Genomic DNA, 23,773 nt, shown 5'->3' on the forward strand with positions numbered 1-23,773 from the left:
AGAAATACAAGTTACTGGTAAATACGCTTAGATTTACTTTTCAGGGTCCGTACTGGGCTCAAAGATGCAGCACTGACGTCTCTCGTGATAAAAGGTGAGTAAATCAGAATTCGTAGTTCTGCTGTTTTTAGAGGAATATTTTGCTCAATAGTGAAGGAAGGGGGCGGTGATGTGTGCAAACACGCCCTGTGGCGCATTTTAAGTTGGGGAATTAATTCCTCTTCAATCCTGAGGTCCCCTGTGGGTCAACTAGCCCACCAGGTACCTCTAGTATCCGCCAGTGAGCTGTGTTGCCGAGAGGTGTTCAGAGGGCACGCCCCCTTTTTACAACACTCTGCAACGCCGCTCCGTGGCGCTTACTGGAGGTACCTATTGGGCTAGTTGGCCCCTAGGGGACCTCTGTATTGAAAAGTAATTAATTCCTCAACTTAAAACGCACCACAGAGCAGGTTTGCACACATACCACCTCAAGCCCCACCCCATACCTTCACCACTGTGCAAATGCGCCTCGTAGAACATTCTAAGTTGGAGGATTAAGTCCCATTGAATAATGGGGTTCCCTGGGGGCCAACTATCTCACCAGGAACCTCCAGTATGCTCCAGGGGGCTGTGTAGCAGAGAGGTATAAAAAGGGACGTAGCCTCATTACACCACTCTGCAACGCAGCCCCCTGGCGCGTTTCCCGAGGGGGAACTAAATTCCGTTGAATACTGGGCGATTCCTGGGGGCCAACTAGCCCATCAGGAACCTCCAGTATGCGCCAAGGAGCTGCGGTGCAGAGAGGTGTAAAAAGGGGCATGGCCTCATTACAACTCTCTGCAACGCAGCCCCCTGGCGCGTTTCCAAAGGAGAAACTAAATCGCCTTGAATACTGGGGGTCCCTAAGCACCAACTAGCCCACCAGGAACCTCCAGTATGCGCCAGGGGGCTGCGTTGCAGAGTGGTGTAAAAAGGGGCATGGCCTCATTACACCTCTCTGCAACACAGCCCCCTGGCGCATACTGGAGGTTCCTGGTGGGCTACTTGGCCACCAGGGACCCCGAGTATTCAAGGGGATTTAGTTCCCACACTGGAAACGCGCCAGGGGGCTGCGTTACAGAGAGGTGTAATGAGGCCACGCCCCTATTTACACCTCTCTGCAATGCAGTTCGTGGGGCATACTGGAGGTTCCAGGTGGGCTAGTTGGCCCCCATGGACCCCCAGTATGCAAGGGGAATTAGTTCCCCCTCTGCAAACGCGCCACGGGACTGCGTTGCACAGAGGTGTAAAAAGGGGTGTGGCCTCATTACACCTCTCTGCAATGCAGCCCCCTGGCGCATACTGAAGGTTCCTGGTGGGCTAGTTGGCCCCCAGGGACCCCCAGTATGCAAGGGGAATTAGTTACCACTCTGCAAACGTGCCCGTGGGCTGCGTTGCAGAGAGGTGTAAAAAGGGTCGTGGCCTCATTACACCTCTCTGCAATGCAGCCCCCTGGCGCATACTGGAGGTTCCAGGTGGGCTAGTTGGCCCTCATGGACCCCCAGTATGCAAGGGGAATTAGTTCCCCCTCTGCAAACGCGCCCGGCGGCTGCGTTGCAGAGCGGTGTAAAAAGGGGCATGGCCTCATGACACCTCTCTGCAACGCAGCCTCCTGACGCATACTGGAGGTTCCTGATAGGCTAGTTCGCCTCCAGGGACCCCCAGCATGCAAGGGGACTTAATCCCCCAACTTAGAACACTCTACAGGGCGTGTTTGCACAGTGGTGAAGGTAGGGGGCGGGGCTTGAGGTGATGTGAGTGCAAACATGCCCTGTGGCGCGTTTTAAGTTGGGGAATTAATTCCTGTTCAATCCAGAGGTCCCTTAGGGGGCAACTAGTCCAACAGGTATCTCCAGTAAGCGCCACAAAGCTGTGTTGCAGAGTGTTGTAAAAAGGGGGCGTGCCCTTTGAACACCTCTCTGCAACACAGCTGCCTGGTGCATACTGGAGGTACCTGGTGGGCTATTTGGCTCACAGGGGACCTCAGGATTGAAAAGGAATTAATCCCCCAATCTATCTCACTACTATTCCTGAAAAGTAAATTTAACTGTACTTACCAGTAACTTGAATTTCCTTCCATAGGATATCATTGCCTGATATATAAAATATATATTAAAGAAAATAATAAATAAATAAAAAATATTACAATTTCGATATTTTTAAAAACATTTTTTCCAATTTATACTAAAAATATGTAATGTAATTTAAAAAATAAAATATTCAAAAATAAATAATTTAAAATAATGTAGTAAATCAATATAAAAAAATATAACAATTATTATATTTAAAAAATGTTAGTTTCTATTTTTGAATGTGTGTATCAAGGGTTATATTACGCTGAGAGGAGGTCTGCCACTCTTTCTCGAGGATGATGTCATCAGTGAGGTCATCAGTGATGTCATTTGAGATGTCAACAGTGATGTCATGAGTGATGTCACTGACCAGGTCATGAGTGATGTAATATGTGATGTCATCAGCAGTGCATTACGGGCACGCGAGTTATAGTTAGCTGAACTAACTATAACGGGGGAATTTCAATGGTTTTGTTTGAGTGAAATGTCCAGCTAACTATAACATGTGTGAAACCTATGGTTTTTCAGTGAATTTCTAAGGTTTTTTAAATGCTAATTCGTAACTATAAGGTGTGTGAAACTTATGTTTTTTTCAGTGAATATATATATATATTACCTACTGGCTTTCGCCAGTAGGTAGTTATAGTTAGGACCTAGTTTCCATAGGAAATCCGCAATATCTATTTGGAATAACTTTGGCGCCGGTGGACAAATCTTCGCAAATTTCTCCAAGAAAATGGCCTGCTCCGCTCCACTCCTTCCCTGGAAGTTTGGGGGTGATTCAACAAGCGGGGGCCGAGAAAAAAGGGGTTCCCAAAACGGGTTTTCCCATGCAATTTTCCATAGGACCTTTAGCCAGGGCTACAGCCCGAACTGCTGAACGGAATTACACCAGATTTGGCAAAAAGGTAGAGTTCAGCTCACAGATCACACTTTTTGTTAAATGGTGTAAATCCGTTCAGTAGTTCCTGAGAAAATCATAAGTAAAATCATAAGTAAAATCATAAGTATATCTATAGGCGCTTACCGTACGCGTACCGTACTCATACAGGTACACGTACCGTACACGTACCTTTCCGAGCACGAGCTGCATGCTGATTGGCTGTCAACTGTCTGTCAACACTCCAAACCAGGAAGTGTTGGTAGGCATCTTGTGCCTCAGTAGACCGAGGCACAAGAAAGCAAAAAAACAAACGTGTAGAACGCAAAAAGGGGGCAGGGTAGAAACACTCTGACCCCCTAAGCCTGCACAGGTGGTCCCACAAGGACCCCCACCCCCCCCAAATTTTTTTTAAACCTGTTCTTTTTTTCAAATTACCCCCCTGGGGGACCAAATCCCGGGGGCATAGTGAAAAAGAAGTGTGGGGGGTGCCCAATCCCCCCCCACACTGCCCGCGGGACCACCACCGCCCGGGGCAAAGCAACACAGCCCCCTGGAGCATACTGGAGGCTCCTGGTGGGCTAGTTGGCCCCCAGGGACCTCCAGTATGCAAGGGGAATTAGTTCCCCCTCTGAAAAAGCACCAGGGGCTGCATTGCAGAGATGTGTAAAAAGGGGCATGGCCTCATTACACCTCTCTGCAATGCAGCCCCCTGGTGCATACTGGAGGTTTCTGGTGAGCTAATTGGCCCCCATGGACCCCCGATATGCAAGGGGAATTAGCTCCCCCTCTGCAAATGTGCCCGTGGGCGGCGTTGCAGAGAGGAGTAAAAAGGGGCGTGGCCTCATTACACCTCTCTGCATGCAGCCCCCTGGCGCATACTGGAGGTTCCAGGTGGGCTTGTTGGCCCCCATGGACCCCTGGTATGCAAGGGGAATTAGTTACCCCTCTGCAAACGCGCCAGGGGGCTGCGTTGTAGAGATGTGTAAAAAGGGGCGTGGCCTCATTACACCTCTCTGCAATGCAGCCCCCTGGTGCATAATGGAGGTTCCTGGTGGGCTAGTTGGCTCCCAGGGACCACCAGTATACAAGGGGAATTAGTTCCCCGTCTGCAAACGTGTCCGTGGGCAGTGTTGAAAGGGGCGTGGCCTAATTACTCCTCTCTGCAATGCAGCCCCCTGGCGCATACTGGAGGTTCCAGGTGGGCTAGTTGGCCCCCATGGACCCCCAGTATGCAAGGGGAATTAGTTCCCCCTCTGCAAACGCACCCGGGGCAGCATTGCAGAGAGGTGTAAAAAGGGACGTGGCCTCATTACACCTCTCTGCAACGCAGCCTCCTGGCGCATACTGGAGGTTCCTGGTGGGCTAGTTGGCCTCCAGGGACCCCCAATATGCAAGGGGACTTATTCCCCCAACTTAGAACATTCTACAGGGCGCGTTTGCACAGTGGTGAAGGTAGGGGTGGGGCTTGAGGTGATGTGAGTGCAAACATCTCCAGAGGTGCATTTTAAGTTGGGGAATTAATTGCTGTTCAATCCAGAAGTCCCCTAGGGGGCAACTAGTCCAACAGGTATCTCCAGCCAGCGCCACAAAGCTGTGTTGCAGAGTGTTGTAAAAAGGGGGCGTGCCCTTTGAACACCTCTCTGCAACACAGTTGCCTGGCGCATACTGGAGGTACCTGGTGGGCTAGTTGGCTCACAGGGGACCTCAGGATTGAAGAGGAATTAATCCCCAAATCTATCTCACTACTATTCCTGAAAAGTAAATTTAACTGTACTTACCAGTAACTTGAATTTTCTTCCATAGGATATCATTGCCTGATATATAAAATATATATTAAAGAAAATATTAAATAAATTAAAAATATTACAATTTCAATATTTTTAAAAACATTTTTTCAATTTATATTAAAAATATGTAATGTAATTTAAAAAATAAAATATCTAAAAATAAATCATTTTAAATAATGTAGTAAATCAGTATAAAAAAATATAACAATTAATACATTTAAAAATTATCATCTACAAAACCTTTGAAATTCACTGAAAAAACCATAGGTTTCAGCCACGTTATAGTTGGGAATTAGCATTGAAAAAACCTTAGAAATTCACTTAAAAAACTATAGGTTTCACACACGTTATAGTTAGGAATTAGTATTTAAAAAGCCTTAGAAATTCACAAAAAACCCATAGGTTTCACACATGTTATAGTTAGCTGGACATTTCACTCATACAAAACCATTGAAATTCCCCCGTTATAGTTAGTTCAGCTAACTATAACTCGCGCGCCCGCAATGCACTGCTGATGACGTCACATATTCCATCACTCATGACATGGTCAGTGACATCACTCATGACATCAGTAGGTAGCTATAGTTAGGACCTAGTTTCTATTGGAAAATCATAACATGCAATTCCCAATAACTTTGTCGCCGGCTGACGAATCTTTGCGAAATTTTCAAAACTTATGGACCTCTCCGGTCCGCTCCTATCTTGAAAGTTTTGGGGTGATTCGGAAAGTGGGAGCCAAGAAAAAAAGAGGGGTCCCAAAACGTGTTTTTTCCATAGGAAATTTTAGACACGGCTACAGCCCGAAGTGCTGAACGGAATGACACCAAATTTGGCAAAAAGGTAGCCCTTGTTTCAGACAGAGCCTTTTTGTTAAATGGTGTAAATCCGTTCAGTAGTTTTTTAAATATTAATGGAAAAATAAATATACATATATCTGGGAAGAGCCTAACCACACATCTCATTGTGAGATCTGATTGGCTGTCAGCACTTCATCCAAGAAGTGTTGGCAACCATCTTGGGACCTATATACATGATAGCACCTCATTAAAAAGCATTGCAGTTAATAGAACGTTTTAGGACTTTAGTTACATTATAAATCATTTGTTGATTGTGCCATACTAATTTTAGGAATTGTGGTGTATTCTAAGGTGATTTTACCATGTGAAAAAGCCTTCTGTTGGGATATCATGAATCATGTTTAAGAGAAAACTATTTTCTCTTGCTTTTCCCACCAAGGTTTGGAAGGTGATCTATAAGCTAAATTGAGAGCATATTTCCTATAAATTCAGATTATCTTTCTCAGTCATGTGAGAATGAAGCCCGACGTTCTCAGTAAAACATGTACATCCAACAAGGGCAGAGACTGTCAGTTGATTCTTCTGTGTTCTACTGCAGCTTTCCCGAGTGTTTTAAAGAACAACTAGAGCACTAACAGTCCTACTTATGACAAACAAAATGAGGGGGTTCTTTTTGCCATAGAAAGTATGATTAGTGCTGCAGAAAGAAAAATTAGGGCACATTTTGAGTGACTTCTCAAATCCTCTTCTATTTCATTAGAAAATTCTGACTTGCAGACTGAAACATGCACTTTCAATACTAGCAGCAGACTTCCCTGGTGAGCAGTAGCTTTACTACAGTGATCTAATAAGCAACTAAAGTGCAAATGTTCTGAGTTTATTGCAAATGTGTGTCACATCTGAATGCCTTCTTGATGGAATCAAAGTAAAAAATGGAAAGTATTTCCTACTGAGAAGACTATAGTAAATGAGGAAATTAGGAAACTTCATAACAAATAAGTCTCCCAAAATGGCCACCAGAGACAAAAGAGCCCAAATGTAGCACAAATATCACCCAGATGTAGCCCAAGTATAGCCCAATGACAGAATGTCCCAGAGTGTTCAAAAGAACAACTAGAGCGCTAACAGTCCCACTTATGACAAAAGTATGGCACGCCTAAAGCCATCTTCATTGGAATAAATTAGTATCACTTAAAAGATTTAATTTGCAAAGGAACAAAATGAGGGGTTCATTTTGCCATAGAAATTATGATTAGTGATGCAGAAAGAAAAATACGGTTTGCAAACTCAAGAAACGCATCTTTGAGCATATGAGGGCAACAGCTAACAAGGATCAGAGTTATGCTGTTGCTGGACACATGGAACAATGCCATGCCGGTGACTGGAAGAAATTTAAATTCTATGCAGTGGAAATGGTCGATCGCCATGTGAGAGATGGCAATCGGGAAAAGACTTTGAGACGAAGGGAATCACATCACATTTTGTCTTTTAGGACCCTAGCCCCCTTTTGGCCTAAAAAAAGACGAGGAGATGCACTCACACCTATAGAGGTTATAAAGGATTGATAACGTTTGGCCCTCTCAAAATGATGCAAATGAAAAGAAAAATCTTCTCACTTCCTAAAAACCCTTATTTTAATCCTTTAATCTTTCTGTGAAATATGATGTATTATTGTCACATCTTTTCTTCCATACGTAGTTTTGGTAAATTTTGAATTTTTATGAAGTAGTTTAAACATAAAAGTACAAGGCCCTCCACAACATCGGACCTGGACACTCAACTACTGCCTCTACTTCTACACTCCCACCGGACATCTACGCTCCGCCAACCTGGGCCTGGCCACTATCCCACAGATCCACAAGACCACGGTCAAGGAAGATCCTTCCTCTACCTCACCACAAAGACATGGAACTCTCTTCCGCTAAATCTCAGGCAATCACCCTCACTGTCTCAACTCAGGAAGGACCTCAAGAGCTGGCTCTTCGACTGAACTGCAGAACTGTACCACCCCAGTGCCTTGAGACCCTAATGGATGATTAGCCGTGCTCTTTAACAATCCAGATTGAATAATTACATATATATATATATATATATATATATATATATATATATATATTTGTCAGCAATGCGCCAAGCGCTTCAGGAGGGCTGCCCACGGCGCACCAAACCATCCAGCTTTCTTGTGCCCCAATCGATCTCACAGCCTCCCTCCAAGCATTAAATCAGAAGTCCGACGCGTTTCGGGGCAGACACGCCCCTTCTTCATGGACGTGAACAGATTGCACAGGACACTCACCACTTCGCTTCAAATGCATTTTATTTAAAGCGGGGCCGCCCTGAGTGGGCGTGGCTCATCTCGCTGTGCTTCACAGGAAACCTGGTAGCTGTAGTCTTTAGCGGTGAGTGTAAAATTATCCCTTGAGTAGGTTGTGCAAAGATGTTGGCTTGGCGCATTGCTGACAAATATATATATATATATATATATATCATTTGAGATGTCATCAGTAATGTCATCAGTGATGTCACTGACCATGTCATGAATGATGTAATATGTGGCATCATTAGCAGTGGATTGCGGGTCCGCGATATATAGTTAGTGCAACTAACTATATATGGAATTTCAATGGTTTTGTGCAAATAAAATAAGGTTTTGTAAATGCTAATCCCTAACTATATATGGTCTATAACCTATGGTTTTTTCAGTGATTATATATATATATATATAACATTTGTGTTGTGAAGGTATATCTGCTAAAGGCATATGCGTGGTAAAGGTTGTTTCCCAAATTGCCTCCCCTCCTCCTCTGCCGGTCTTTTTTTTCCTATCACCCATATCAGAGAATGCAACAGATTCAATATCTCCGCAAAGCCGACATCGTGCTTGAAGTTGAGACGTAAATACAAAATTGGCATGGTAATGCTATCCAGAAAAGGTTCTAAGTAACTATCCAGATTCAAACCAGGAATAATATCCAGCAGGTACTGACATATCAGAATGTGTGCTCCACTTATCAGCTTAGGAGGGAACGATTCTTTTGGAGAACTGCAAGACTGCAAATAGAAAGCAGAACAGGCAACATCGTATGCCAATAAATGCTTAAGTAGAAGAAAAATGAGTAACCACTGGGCACTGTTATAAGGCTATAGCCTGAGGAGGTTCAATTTCTGATTGCATCTTCCAGATTTCTATGTTAAAGAACATGAATAAAACTTCCCATACTGCAGAAGAGACATGACTACAGACGGTAGGTCACACTATCACTTTTATCAAAAACTGACAGCAAAGGTTGAGAACAGGCTAGCATTCTACAAAGGAAGATCAATCAAATCATTCAATTTGTAACACGAGTACTACAAATAGGTCTCTCGACACGCTACATCATAAGACACTTTTTTTAAAGTAGTAAGCTAGGATAGGAGCCTGCGTTATCAGAGGAGAATAATTGATTTGTTTTTGATACTCAACTGAGCTAAAGTAAGCTGCATCTTCACCCAATACGCTGAACATAAGAATGTTGGGTTATGAAAACAGAACATTGAAGGACACTTGAACTGTTGTTTGACACTTAACTGTCAAAATGGCTTCTATTAATTTAAAGGACTATCTGCTTATTTATCCTAATGATATTAATTATTGTGGTGGGCGCTACTAGTGATTGTTTTTGCAGTACAAAACGAGGAACTGCAACAGCCCTTGAAAATAAAAAAAATAAGTTGTTTATACAAGACATTTGTTTTCAACTTACATTCCAGTCAATAGTTGAGAAAAAGGGATGCCTCTTTATTTCTTCAACTCCATCAAGGCCAGCACCTGTGAGGAATATTAGCTGTGTTGAATATTACATTTGAGAGACATACTCTTGCAATGGTTTACTTCTAAATTATATTTCTCTAAAAGCATTGATAATTATATTATTTCAGTCACACACCTGCATCGTTCACATCATTATTTAGGGTTTCCTAACTACTGCACTTTTTGCACATACCCTTAAAACTAGATAATTCGTGTAGAGCATCAAGACATGTAAGTGACTGCAACTGGACGAAATTAGTGCAAAGAAACACAGGCCCCCAAGATTGACACTCTGCTGAAAAGGGCAGGTATGTTGAGCACATGGTTGTGTATGGCCCCTTGATAGAGCAGTAGGTTGATATTTAATTATTTATAGCCTGAGGGTTGAGTAGACCAGTACTACGTGTCCAGCTATCAGCAATTTGCTGTGCCACAAAATACAACATTGTTGCAAAAGTTAGATTAATTATCTTCACAGCACGAGCCCAGCACTTAGCAGTTTGCTGTGCTGGTGGCAGAAGATATAACACTGTTGGAAAAAGTGGTTTAGGCTAGAAGAAAGTGAAAGACTAACATAGCCAACTGACAGACAGCCCATAACACGAGGAAGGAAAGAATGACACAAAGACAAGCAATCCACACACACTGGAGCAAGAAAGCATCAGGAATGCAAAAGAAGCAGAAGAGGACAATACTTTACTTCAGAGAAATTCACACTGGGGCAGAAAGTCAGACACAGCGACAAAGAGGAGCAGTCATAGAGATCGGCAATACAGATATAGGAGATGGAGGCACCAATGTCAGTAAGGGGAGATATAGAAACAAGGGCAAAAAAGGCAATAGAAATGGAAAAAGAGGACAGGCAGGGGACACAGAACTCGGACAAGGAAAACTAAATACTGAGTAAGGGGGACATCAAAACTGCATCAAGACACAGACGCGACTAACATTGCCATTGCTAGAAAAGTTTAGATATAGACTCATATATAGGAAGGAAACTGACATCAGGCATTGGAGACAGACCATGGAACAGAAGAATAAAACTTGTCAAGAGGGATACCACAAAACTGGACATCAAAATAAATGAAATTGATGAGAGAAACAGACCCAATGTTGCACCAGATAGATACTGGCATCATCGCATGAAGACAGACACCACAACAGATAGCCATTGACATGTTACTAGAAAGCACTGCCACTGGGAGAAGGACAAAATAGAGGGTGAGACAGAAAGATATGTACTCTGACACAAGGAGTCACAGAAACAAGAATAGACTGACAAGGACACCTAAATGCCTCAGTTCACGGCCTTTGGACCTAAGTAACTTAAAAAAAAAAAAAAAAATGATTAGGGTTAAGATGCAATAAAAGGACAAAGCACTTCATTTAACATAGACATAAAGCCAATATACATAGGATTAGCAATAACAATTAAAAAATAAATGCACAGTTGATGATAAAAGCATGGTGATAAAAAGTCAATTACCATAGGCCAATCAGGCTAAGCTTTCCTATAAATAACATTGTCATACTGCCTCCTAAATCACAATCTTGCTTCCCTCCACTTTGTAATGGGAGCCCAGAAGCGTCTTCCCATTTCCCGTTTTTTAACACCCTTCATTTCATATAAACTGGACTCAACATTATGTATACCCAATAGTCTAGAGAGCCACATCTGGAAGGAGGGAGCAGTAACATCTTTCCAGCCTGCCGAAATTAAAATCCTTGAGTACAGCAACTGACATAAAAACTAGGGCTTCCTCTTCCTACCCTAGGTTCAGCTTGGAATCCGTACCCAATAACATCAGGGTAGGGGATAGAGCGATCTTATGACCTAGCAGCCCCTCCCAAAATTTCATTATCTCATCCCTAATGGGGCCCAGCTGATTACAGTGGAAGAACATATGTAGAATATCTGCTTGGCCGACATTACATCTAGGGCACCTGTCGTCTTCCCTTACACCCCAGGCGAATAATTTTGCCGGAGGATGATCAAGGTTAAAGACTGTTTTATAGTGCTGGGCCCGTAGATTAGAGGCCCAAAATATCTTTTTATTCAAGCATAAGGCAAGATCCAAGTCGACATCGGGATTCCCCAATTTTGTAGCCCAATTACTTTCCGTCTTCTCAATAACATCTTGGATCTTCGTTAGAAGGAGATTATACACTACTTTAATCTTCTTGCATCCTCTAGCTAGTGCCTTGACTATGGGAGGATCCACCGGGGGTGGGAGCTTTGGTCTTAGGGCCTTAAGAGTTCGAACTATTTGGCCATACAGGAGCCAATGATCGGCTGGAATACCAAACCTACTTTGTAAAACATCGAACCCCACTATCTTATCTCCCTCCATAATATCCCCAAGGGTCTTAACTCCCAATCCTTTCCAAACCTGAAGGTTCCTGTCTGCTCTCAACTGAGTAAAGAGGCTGGAGTTACCAAGATGTAAATATGAGTTTAGCTTTGAGGCATTAAAACATTTCAGGATAGATTTCCAGACCAGCCAGGCGCCATACAGAGTCTTAAATCGAGCCCTTTTTTAGAATCTCCTTTCCACTTCACACAGCAGCAAACCAGTTGCCTTTCCCCCCCAACAGCATCTTAAAAATTGGGGGAGGACTCTGTACACCAGTATTTTGGCCCCAGCCTCCACCTCACAGTGGAAGAAAATAGACATTTGGATCAGTAGGCACGACCAGTAATAAAGTCTTAGATTCGGGAGTGCCATCCCCCCCCCCCCTTTCCCTGGGTAGTGACATAAGGCTGGAAGATAGCCTGACCTTGCCGTACTGCCAAATGAATCATATAAATATGGACTCCAGACTTTTCATTATTATTTCATCAATGAATAGGGATATGGAGTGAAACAGGTACAGCACTCTGGGAAACATTAACATTTTTAGTACATTGACCCTCCCTACCAATGAAAGATGCAGCACATCTCTTCTTTTTAATTCAGCTTCTATAGACTTGATAAGGGGGGATCATTTTCTTCCACAATTCGGTCCACTGAAGCATTAATTTTCACCCCTAAATAAATGGCAGAATCGACGAATCTGGGATCGGATATAATAATATTTTTCGAGCAGATAATCTGTGTTTTGGATTCGTTCAATAGGTACCCTGAGCCACAGCCGAATATCTTTGCCATCTGGGCCAGAGCAGGGAGCGCCTGCTGTGGGTTAGTGGTGATAACCTCGAGGCCATCGGCATTAGCCAGAATTTTATTCCCATAAGCATTAAAAATCACAGGGGTTATCCTAGGGCACTCTAATATTTTCTGGATTAGAGGATTGATATAGAGGGAAAAGAGGATGGGGGAGCAGGGACAGACCTGATGCGTCACTCTTAATATCGATTTTGTCCGATTTCTCGCCCATAACCATCACCCTTGCTACCGGATCTGAATACATGGCTTTAAGTGCTCTAATAATTTTCTCGCCAAAACCTCTGCCAGCCAGGATACCCCAGAGAAAGCACCAAACAACCCAGTCAAAGGCTTTCTCTGCGTCAATCAGGATCATGGCCATCTCCCCCCCGTGGCAGCCAGGGCGTCAAACAGTGTTATTGCTCTGCTTATGTGATCTGTCGTACCACGACCAGGGACGAAACCATGCTGCCACGGGGATACAAGACCGCCAATGGTGCTGCCCAACCTCTTAGCCCATATCTTGGAATACAACTTAGTATCCGAATTAATCAACGAAATCGGGCTATAAGACCCTGGTTTTTCACTTGATTTCCCCATCTTATGAAAGATTATATTGTTAGTTTCCTTCCATGAGTCAGGAACCACCCTAGAGTACATAACCCCATTAAACAAATCAACCAACAGTGGGGCGATCTCAGATTCAATCGCTCTGTACACCTCCAGGGGGATCCCGTCTGGGTCTGACGCCTTGCCAGGGGCTAATTCCCACAAAGCGGCTACGACTTCGCTTTGCATAATATCTTTATCAAGTTCTTCTCTGGCTGCGTCTTCCAAGCGAGGGCCCCTATCCAAATACTTACCCTCCTGATTCCTAGCACGGTCCTCCTCATCATAAAGGCTTTTGTAAAAGTTCTCAAACACCCTCAATATATCCTTCACTTCAGTATATTCATTCCCATCCTCTTCTATACACGAAATTACATTTTTAGCTTTTTCCTGCCTTAACCGAAGTGCTAGAGCTCTACCAGCTTGCTCCCCTGTTTCGTACCTTTTGGCCCTAGAAGTTTGGAACTCGCCGATCGCCTTCTGAGTTACCTCCTTCTGCAGTGCTGCTTTAACCGTCAGCAATGCATTTTGGCTTTCGCTGCTATCCCCCCCTGAAGCAATATCCTTTACATGCTGTACTTCAGCCCACGCTAGCTTCCCCATTAATTTCTAAGCTTTACACCTATCATCCTTTCTCAGCCGAGCAGAACAGCTTATAGACTCTCTCCTTAAAGCAGCTTTGAAAGCCTTCCAGACCCCATTACGGGAGGTGCTATATCTGTTCGCTGCGAAGAATTCGCCCGCCCATTTAGTAAGATGTTCGACAAACCTATTATCAGCAAGTAATCTCCTTTCGAAGGTCCATCCTGTCCTTTTCCTTTCCACCCTACCCAGATCATACAATAGTACCAAAGGGTTGTGATCTGAGATTAATCTCTGGAGTTTTGTAATACCTACTTTTTTTATCTTAGAAGACGAGACAAGAAAGTAATCCAGCTTCGTATACTTCTGAGCGGGGTTTGAAAAATAAGTAAAACCAGGTTTTGAGGTTCTTTAACACCCCAAACATCTTGCAGCCCATGCGAGCTGATAAGAGCCTGTACTGCCCTAAAAACTCTGGGTTTCCGCCCAGCATACACTGCTCCAATACCCCAATCCACTGAGATGTTTAGATCTCCAGCTACTACTAGAGGGGTAGGCCAGCTGACTAGCTCTACTTCTAAGAAATCAAAAATCTCAGGATCGTCTTTATTAGAACCATATATGACACTTAGTGTAAAGCCCATTTCCGCTATTACCCATCTTCCGTTACTGTCAGCTTTGACTTTACTAGCTTTTCCCATAGAAGATCTTACCAAGATAGCAAACCCCCTAATGGTTGAGGATTGCGTTGAACATGCCACCAACTCGAAACCATTAAGAAACAGCAATTTCCTCTTGGCCCATGGGAGGTGGGTCTCTTGAAGACAGAGAACGTCTATTTGGGTGTATTTCACAAAATATTCCAGTCTCTCCCTTTTCTTCCAGTCATTCATACCCCCCACATTAATTGTGCAAATTCTAATGTTCACCATCCTGCTGAGCTGTGCCACCTACAACAAGAAACTGATCCTTAATTGTCCTCTTCTTTAATAATCTTATACTTTGTCCTATGCTGCACCATTTCCCCCTTTTTCCAAGTTTTCCCCCAGACCCAAACACGCCCCCCTCCCCCCCCAACCCCGCCACACCCTTCAAACCCTCAACCCTACCCCCCTGAACCCCCCTGGACATAAGTAACTTCAGTCGTAAATAATACTGAGTTCTCGCCCACATTGCACTGGACATGCGTAAAGCTACAACTAGGTGTGGTAACGATTGGACTAGTTATCGCAGGTGAGAATGACCCTATCTTTACCTTATTAACTGCTTTCTAAATTATGTTATTCTTTCTGCATTTATATGTTCTCTTTTTAGCCTATATGGTACAGGTAACGCCCCCCCCCCCACCTCCCTCACACATGTATTCATAGTTATTACGTAAGCCAGGAGTCCACATAGAGGAACTTGAAACACTTATGTTTTGGTCTCTAAAGGTTTCAAAGAATGTTTGAATTTCTTCCATATTTCATCGGGAATAAAACAGCATAGCGTGTTTTGTAGTGAATTCACTAATGTATGAAACAACAAATCATAACATTTGTACTCAATTATATTTTTTTCTATATTTAGGTCCCTAGACTCGAGAAGGATCTTCTGTCTATCATCACGGCAGAGCATATAGTTTTAAAGAACATTTATTTTCTGCTTTTCGCATGACTTTGTCACTAACCATTCATAGGGACAGGATTCACTGTCCCAGCAAGGCAGATTACAGAGTGACTATATTGTTCCAGATGAAAGCTAATGACGCGTCTTTTAGGGCATTTAATTTGGCCTGAAACGTGTTGGCCTAATACAGATTGATATAAAAACTGTTTCCCCTCCCATTTGTTTTTAATCTTACCAAAAGGAGATCGCAATATCGTTTTTAACCGCGACTCCAGGTATTTGTTTTTAATGTTCCCTCACTCCCTTACTATCTATCACTGAGTTAATCTCGTGATAGTGTCCCCACACATCTACCTCACCCCTTTGCAAGTATGCCTTCATTTGTAAGGTTGAGCTCATCCGTGTATTTAAAATGGGTGAGGAGCGGGTCCTATGATGAAGCATGCCACACAAGGGTGGGTGAGGGCCTAGCGTCCTAATATGCAGAATTCCTGATCAGAGTTTAGACTATACTCCCACAGATTACCCATGGCATTTTAAAATGTAGACATGTACATACAGATATGTATATATACATATATTAATGGCCAGGTAGTGAAAATATGTAGCCCAATAACATGTAATTTAGAACAACTTTACTAGGCATGTTCACATATGTATTACTACAATCCAAAGTTCGAATTCAAGTTTATTACTATGGTAAAGTAAAACAGACATGAGAAAAACACCACTTGCTGCCTCACAGATAGCATGCAACAATCACTTTATGTAGGGGAAACAACTTTCCTGATAGTGATGAGGTATCTTCAATATGATTTTACCTTACTGCACATATTTAACCGCTAGCAGCCTAGTTTTAGTTAAAAACCTTCAGTTAAATCAACTGCACATGGATAAACATGACCTAGTATAATCATGTATGCAGATGTGCAGGTTATAATATGCTATTACTATAGTTGAGGGAGGAAAGGGGCATTAATACCCATACCATAATTCGTCTATCATGATTTTGAGCCCCTCCACGCATCAAACTACGGTAATAAAAAGCATATTTCACGATGGGAGATATATATATATATATATATACAAAAAAGAAGCAGGGAACATTTGGTAGTTCTGAAGTTTAGGTGGAAAGCAGCTCCTGTATAGAGCACTCTCAACACCAGCAACACTCTAGATCTGCTTAACTCAAATGTCTGCTTTTCTAGCAAAGTCTTTAAGCATTGGATTAGCACAGTGCCATCCACGCTGAGATAGAATATGTGTGGGTGAGGGTGTGTGTGTGTGTGTGTGTATAGATAAGCATGCACATACACAAACTACCTAGTGGCAGTAACCACTGTGCAGTTAGAGTTAGGACCTAGTTACCATAGAAAATGGATTTTGTGTTTTGCTAATAACTTTGACGTTGTTTGAGAAATCTTTATACAACTTTCCAAAAAAAGTTAATCCACACCTCAGCTCCTTCCTGGAAGGTTTCCAGGTGATCAGTTAAGCAGGTACTGAGAAAATGGGAAGTGTGTGGCGGGGGGGCTTGGAGACATCTATTTCAAAACGCAATTTCACCATGCAGTTTCCATAGGGAATTTTAGACAGTGCTACAGGCAAAACGGATCGACGGAATTTCACCGAATTTGACAGAAAGCTAGATGTTTACAGAGAAAGTGTGTTTTTATGATTTGTTGTAAATTTGTTCAGCAGTTTTGAAGAAAATAAGGTTCAGAATATATATAGTTCTCAAAACAGTAGGGCAGAAATTTAAAAAAATCAAACCGCCTGACTGGCAGAGGGTTTTTTTTTAGATCAAGAACTACGATTGTTCGGCCGCAAGAGGAACAGAAATGCTGCAGCAGTCATCACAGGACTCAGGGACTTGGTCTCCTGTACAGAAAATGTTATTGAAAAAGGACATAAGGGTCGGGGTATGGATACCTTGACCCCCAGACCCCGCACCTAACTTCATACTGCACATGGCCAAAGGACGTGCGCTGCGAGGTCTTGGCCACTTGCTGGGAGTTGGGTACGGTAATAAGATCTTACTTTACGTTACGAAAAAACCTAGAAATGCATTGGAAAAAAACAAAGGTTAAAGTGACGTTTTATGGCAATAATACCTTACTCTACCTTAAAAAACCTCAGAATTTCACTGAAAAAACAAATGTTAAAGCAACTTAATACTTAGGAAGAAATGTCTCTTAAACCATAACATTTTGAACTAAAAAAACACTGACTTTAAACAGTTATAGTTTACTGAACTAACTAGAAATAGTGCCCCTACATTGCTCTGCTTGTGCCACATATGCCACAGATTGCATCACTATGACATCTTCAATGACATCATTGATCAAAAAATACTCCAAATGAAGATCTGATGCAGCAGGCTGTCGAGTGAAAAAGATGAGAAGTGCCTTCAAATGGTAGAGTGCCCTGTGGACCACAGTGTGCCTGTGATAGTGACTCCCCCTACTCTGGATTTTTCACACATATCAACAGTTTTTCAACTCGGAGTGCCTGGAATCTTTCGGTGCTGGCCAGAACATGAGGGCAGTGGTGGGCAAAAGGCTCAACTACATGCCACTGCTCTGTATGAATACAAATGATTCATTATAAAAAATAATAATGAACAGAACAAAATGAAATAGAGGTTGGAAGGGGCTTAATAAGCGGAGACAGGGAAGTGTTTACTTGGTAAATTGATGTGGCGAGGTGCTTGTACCGGAGGGGCGGGAAGGGAAGTAGATAGGAGTTGAATCTTTTCCATGTCTCCGATACACTGAGCAAGGCACCTTACATTTTCTACCTGTCTGGCTGTGTGATTATATGTCATTAATTTGCATCTTAAAGCACTGTAATATATACATAACATAAATAAAGAGAATTTTGAAAAAAAGAATGGAAGCACATTGCTGAAAAGGGCTTTAACTATTAGGTTTACTTTTTCCATACATATTACTACTTTATTAAAGTGGTAAAAGGTAGGGAAAATTATTAATAACTTTCTATATATATATATATATATATATATTTTTTTTTTTTATCTACAGAGTACCGTAGTACGTCCGAGGTACATTTTAAAATTTGTTAAAAAATGAAATATACTCTGTATGACACTATATGCTACAAATATAGTATACTTCAGTGTATTTTCATTTTTTTCCATATTAAATTCTTTACAAAAACTCTACGAAGTACCACGGTAATATTTACAAATTCCTGCACGACATAAAAACAATGTTTTGGGGTAAGTGAGGGTATAGGGTTGATAGTTTTTTTTTAAGGCGGTCAGGGTATTTGCGTGGCAAAATATAGTCACTGGAAAACAAAAAAAAGGTTACAGGGACGTAATAGCTAGGCTCAGATTTCACGCAAATAAAACCATAGAAATTCTAAAGTTTTAGTTACCTGAGCTAACTATAACTTATCCCCTGCAATGCACTGCTAAAGACCTCACATATTACCTCACTCATGACATGGTCAGTGACGTCACTGATGGCATTACAAATGAGATCACTAATGACATCATCCAGTGAGTGAAAGTGTGTTCTTAGAGTTTGAGTGTTAAATATACATACCAAGCTACTTAATAAGTGTACTTAGTATACTAGGAGTACTACTAATCAGTGCTACTACTTCTAACATATATTATGTTACTGGCTGTGTGTATCCATGAGTGTGTGAGTGGCTGTAAGGGTGTATACATGGGTATGTGAGCAGCTTGGTGAGTGAGTGGCTGTGTGAGCAGTTGGGTGTGTAGGTGGCTCCATGCATGAGTGAGTGTCTCTTTCAGCGAGTGTTTAGTTAAGTGAACTGGTGTGCGAGTGGTTGCATTGCAGGGTAAGTGTCAGTGCGAATGGCTGTATGGGTGAGTGAGTGGATGTGTGAGTACTTATATGGAGGTGTGAATGGGTATGTAAGTGGTTGTGTGGGTGACTGTGCGAACGTTTGTATGGGTGAGCGGCTGTGTTGAGAGGCTGTATCAGTGAGTGAGAGGCTGTATAGGCGAATCAGTGGATGTGTAGTAGCTGTATGCGTAAGTGTGTGGCTGTGCAAGTGGCTGTATGGGTGAGTGGCTGGTTGAATGAGTAACTGTATGGGTGAGTGGTTGTAAGAGCGGCTGCATGAGTGGGTGGGTGGGAGTGTCAGTGGCTGTATGGAAGAGTGAGTGGGTGGGTGTGTGAGTACTGGAAGGGTTCCTTGAATGGTTATATGAGAGATTGTGTGGGTGTTAGTAGGAGTATGAGAGGTTACATGGATGTATGAATGGGTGCGAGTGGTTCTCTGGATGATATCATCAGTGATGTCATTTGAGATATCATCAATGATGTCACGGACCATGTCAGGAGAGATGTTATATGTGAGGTCATAAGCAGTGCATTATAGTTCGCTCAGTTAACTACAACTGTGGAAGTTCTATGGTTTTGTAGGAGTAAAATCTGAGGCTAACTATAACAACTGTGTAACCTTTGTTTTTTTAGTGGATTTCTAAGGTTTTCTAAATATTATTTCCCAACTAAATTGTCCCTGTAACCTTTTTTTTTTTAGTGAATTGCTAAAGTGTTTTAAATTCTATTTCCTACACATAACAACCCTGTTTAGGTTGTTTTTTTTCAGTGAATTTCTATGGTTTGTTTGTGTTATTACCTGATTGTAGCCTGTTACCTGTGTGAGTGAGTGTGTGAGTGAGTGCATGAGTGTCTCAGTGTGTGCAAGAGTGTCTGAGTGGTTTTGCGAGTGCCTCCATGAGTTTGTCAGTTAGTCTGTGAGACATTAGTGTCTGAGTAGGTCTGGGAGTGGGTGTGTGAGTCTTTGAGTGGGTCTGTGAATTGGTACAGGTGTCTCTGAGTAGGTCGGTGAGAGGGAGTATGAGTGATTCTGTAAGTGGGTGCATGAGTGTCTGAATGGGTCTGTGAGTGGCTGTATGAGTGCCAGAGTGGGTTCTGCTCGTTCTCAGCCTTTTTTTCTGCTTACTGCTGACTTTTCGTTTGTCTCCTACTGCTCATTTCTGACCATTATGAGGCCTCTTTCTGCTCGTTTCTGATGTTTATTTTGCCTCTTTCTGATCTCTGTTTTGCCTCTTTCTGTTCATTGCTGGCTTTTATTTTGTGTCTTCCAGCTAATTTCTGACTTTTATTTTGCCTCTTTTTGCATGTTTTTGACCTTTATTTTGCCTCTTTCTGCTAGTTTCTGACCTTTATTTTACCTTTCTGCTCAATGCTGGCCTTTATTTTGCCCTTTCTGCTAGTTTCCGACCTCTATTTTGCATCTTTGTTCTTGTTTCTGACCTTCATCTTGCCTCATCCTGCTCACTGCTGACCTCTATTTTGCCTATTTCTCCTTGTTTCAGACCTTTATTTTGCCTCTTTCTGCTCGTTGCTGGCCCCCTCGCATTTTTTAAATGTTAATTTGGGTTCAGGGAGGCGGTGGTCCCTGGGGGCCAGGTGGGTCCGTGCAGGCCCCTCATTACTTTAAATGTAGCCCCAGGGAGGCGACGGTCCCAAGGACTTGAAGCCGCCCCAGCAGGGGCATCGGTAAGCCCCCCTCAGAGCTCAATGGAGTCCATGGAGGGGGCGGTGCTGCCCACTTCATTATATTATAAAAGCTCCAGGAGGTGGTGGTCCACAGGGCTTAAAAGATCCTCAGGAGGGGGGCTCAATGCACCCCTCCATTCTTTTACTCCCTCATGCCCCCGAGACCTGGCCAACCCAGTGGCTAAACACTAGAGAAGTGCAGAAGCCCACGCATCTTCTTAAAAATTGTCCACAGGGAGATGCGGATTCAGGGCGACTCCCACTGATAAAATCTAAAACAAAATGCGTTTCTGTCCTACAGGCTCTCAGGGGGACTCCAGGCCCACAGCTAGTGAGTCAGGATATTCCCTCTTTTCTTTTCTTTTTTCTAGGGAAGCAGAGTCCCAAGATGGCTGCCAACACTTCCTTATAATTCTGTTCAGCTGTTCACGCTGTGTTCAAAATCCCTGAGGAACATTTCATGGCGTGTTTTGGGACACCCACAATACATCAATACATCAATATGTGTCAGAGTTTCACACTGATATTAAAGGCACTGACAAACCAAAATACTTTACTTGAGTAATCATGAAACACCCTTAAAGCAGACACCATATGAAAAATGATTTAGAAACATCTCACCTAGTCTATTTGAAGGATTCCTTTTAAACAGCATCCTTAAGAGGCTTTGAGCTTCTGGGCTGAGAAACTGTGGCATACCAAGTTTAGATCTGAGAAGTAGAGAAGAAATGGCATACTGTAATAGTACCTACCAACAAAGCTTTTAATGAAAAACACTTTTCAGTACGATCTATTCACATTGCTCGTAAGGGACCACATCGGTCTATTTCTAAAGAGTTGTGTGGTGCACACAGCAAACAATCATTTATAAATGCTTTGAAGAGGAAAGCTACAAACAGATGTCAATATATTTGAAAAGGGACTTACAGTAAATAGCAACAGAAAACATAAACCACAGACTAGCAAGACGCATGTGTAATCCTAATATAAATGAATGCTCTGCCAATGGACCAATCTCTATGAGGTCCAGGGATCCAGAAATTACATTTGGAGAGTTAGTGAATGGATACATGGCCCGGTAGACGCCCATTTCACAGATGTTAATTTGCATGTGAAGGTCAAATTCTACACCTAGGTATAACTCTGCACTTTTTTGTCTATTCACTATTTCATAATTGAGATTTTCTTCTACGTGTACACTTAAGAGTCACTACCCCTTTTCAAGGGGGTGGAGTCCCCAATAACTGAATTTCAGAATGTAAAGTTACTATTTATAACTTTCCAACTGTTTGTGGAGATCTCCACACAGGTGAAGATCTTTCAATAGGAAAATATAGGCACATTAATAAACTCGTTATTTATTTAAAAAAGCAACTATTTACTGCAAATTAAAAATGTAAAATATTTGTAAACAAATATTAACGTAAGATTACTTAAAGAGAAAGATACCACAAACAGCATCCTAAAATTAACGATTACCTATTTTAATTTTCAAATTGATTTAAACATGTATTTCTAAAAATATTTGTAAATCCTCATTTACATTTATATTTGCACTTAATTGGAAACAAACTTTTCTATAAGTTGTTTAATTAATTTCATAGTTTAGACATTTATGAAAGTAAGTTAAACATTTAAAGAATTTTAAATGTAAAAGTGTATTATCAAAAAAAACATTTAGCATTAATTATATTGAAGCTTTTTTGATTTTAAATTGATATATAAGATATATAAATTTTACATTTAGATTTAAACAATTTGAAACAGAATTAATTTGGGGTTTTAGTGTTAAAGGCTACATGTATTGTTCACTATGTGTTGGGACAGGTATGGTGTTTGACTTGCTCCAAAGCTAGCTGCAGTAGGTTTAAGCCAATATTATGGCTGTAATAAAATTAGAAGTGCATTTTGAAAATTGTAATTGTCTTATTCTTATATGGGTCTGTTTTTATATTACCATGTCTCACACCCTAGACATCTAATAAAATTTCCCTAAACCTTTCCCATTAAGTGTCCTATTTTCTCACCAGGCCTCCTTGCCCCTACAGCTTTACTACTGAAACATAGCTATGTTCTTGGAGATCTCCGCACAGCAAAGATAAGAGAGGTAGGGATATGGTTGCCCAGACATTGGTAAGTAAATTGCATTTTTTTTAGTGCAGCAGTAGTAAAAGGGTACTAATTTATGTGCTACAACATAGCTTCTTTGAATCATGCAAAATAAATGTCAGTATTAGAACACCTACTCTGTATAATCCTGGGCAAAGCAAAGCATCTTTCAGGTCCTCATCCCCCATACCTATTCAAATTTGCAGCATTTAGAAATGGCTTTAATGAGGGAATAATTGCCTGAGAGGCACGATGGAGGCCGCAACTGTGGCCGGGTGAGGTGCACTCTCCGATGCTCCGTTTGACTTCCCGTCCCCCCACGCTATAGCTGCGCTTCTGCCCGGGAAAAAAAAATCCTGTGTTACTGGCCGTGATATCGAGGGAGGCCCAGGTGGGGCTTACCGCTTTTGTAGCATTTTGCTGCCCAAGGTGAGCATCCAGCATCCAGCGGACGGTCAGCTGCCGCTGCTGCGGCCGCTCCAGCGCTGCTTCATGCCGACCCCGACAAGCAACATCTGTGGCGTATTCCGAGTAGGGAGGTGCCGTCACGCTTTGCTCTGACCGTGCTGGGCTCAGCAAGGTGAGCTTCTGTCGGCTACATTCGCCTCTTAACGGTTTTTCCTGCTGGTGGTGATTTGGCTCTCACTTGGGCTCCTGGCAGAAAATCCAGCAACATACGACGGCTCACGGCAGAGAAGTAAGCGAAGTGCTTCATAAGAGGGCTGCAAGTAAACGCTCTGATAATCTGTGATTGCGGTTTCTTGTGATTGGGACTTCTTACTGACAGTCGGCATAAGTGATGGCACCGAAGGGCAGGGGCGGCGCAAGAAACCGTGGGGGT

At 42.4% G+C, this 23,773-nt stretch overlaps 1 protein-coding gene across 2 annotated transcripts in view; it reads right to left on the minus strand.

Annotated features, from left to right (window-relative positions):
- The window catches only part of RPS6KA6 (ribosomal protein S6 kinase A6), a 600,906-nt gene that overhangs the window by 286,222 nt on the left and 290,911 nt on the right, over positions 1–23,773 (minus strand). For both annotated transcript variants that reach the window (XM_086918765.1, XM_086918766.1), the window contains 2 exons: positions 21,445–21,533; positions 9,304–9,368 (listed from right to left, as the gene is read on the minus strand). In XM_086918765.1, coding sequence (XP_086774891.1) covers positions 9,304–9,368; positions 21,445–21,533 — 154 coding nt within the window. The remainder of the gene's footprint in view (positions 1–9,303; positions 9,369–21,444; positions 21,534–23,773) is intronic.

This window comes from Lissotriton vulgaris, chromosome 4_1 (genome assembly GCF_964263255.1).
Source record: "Lissotriton vulgaris chromosome 4_1, aLisVul1.2, whole genome shotgun sequence".
Lineage (NCBI taxonomy): Eukaryota > Metazoa > Chordata > Amphibia > Caudata > Salamandridae > Lissotriton > Lissotriton vulgaris.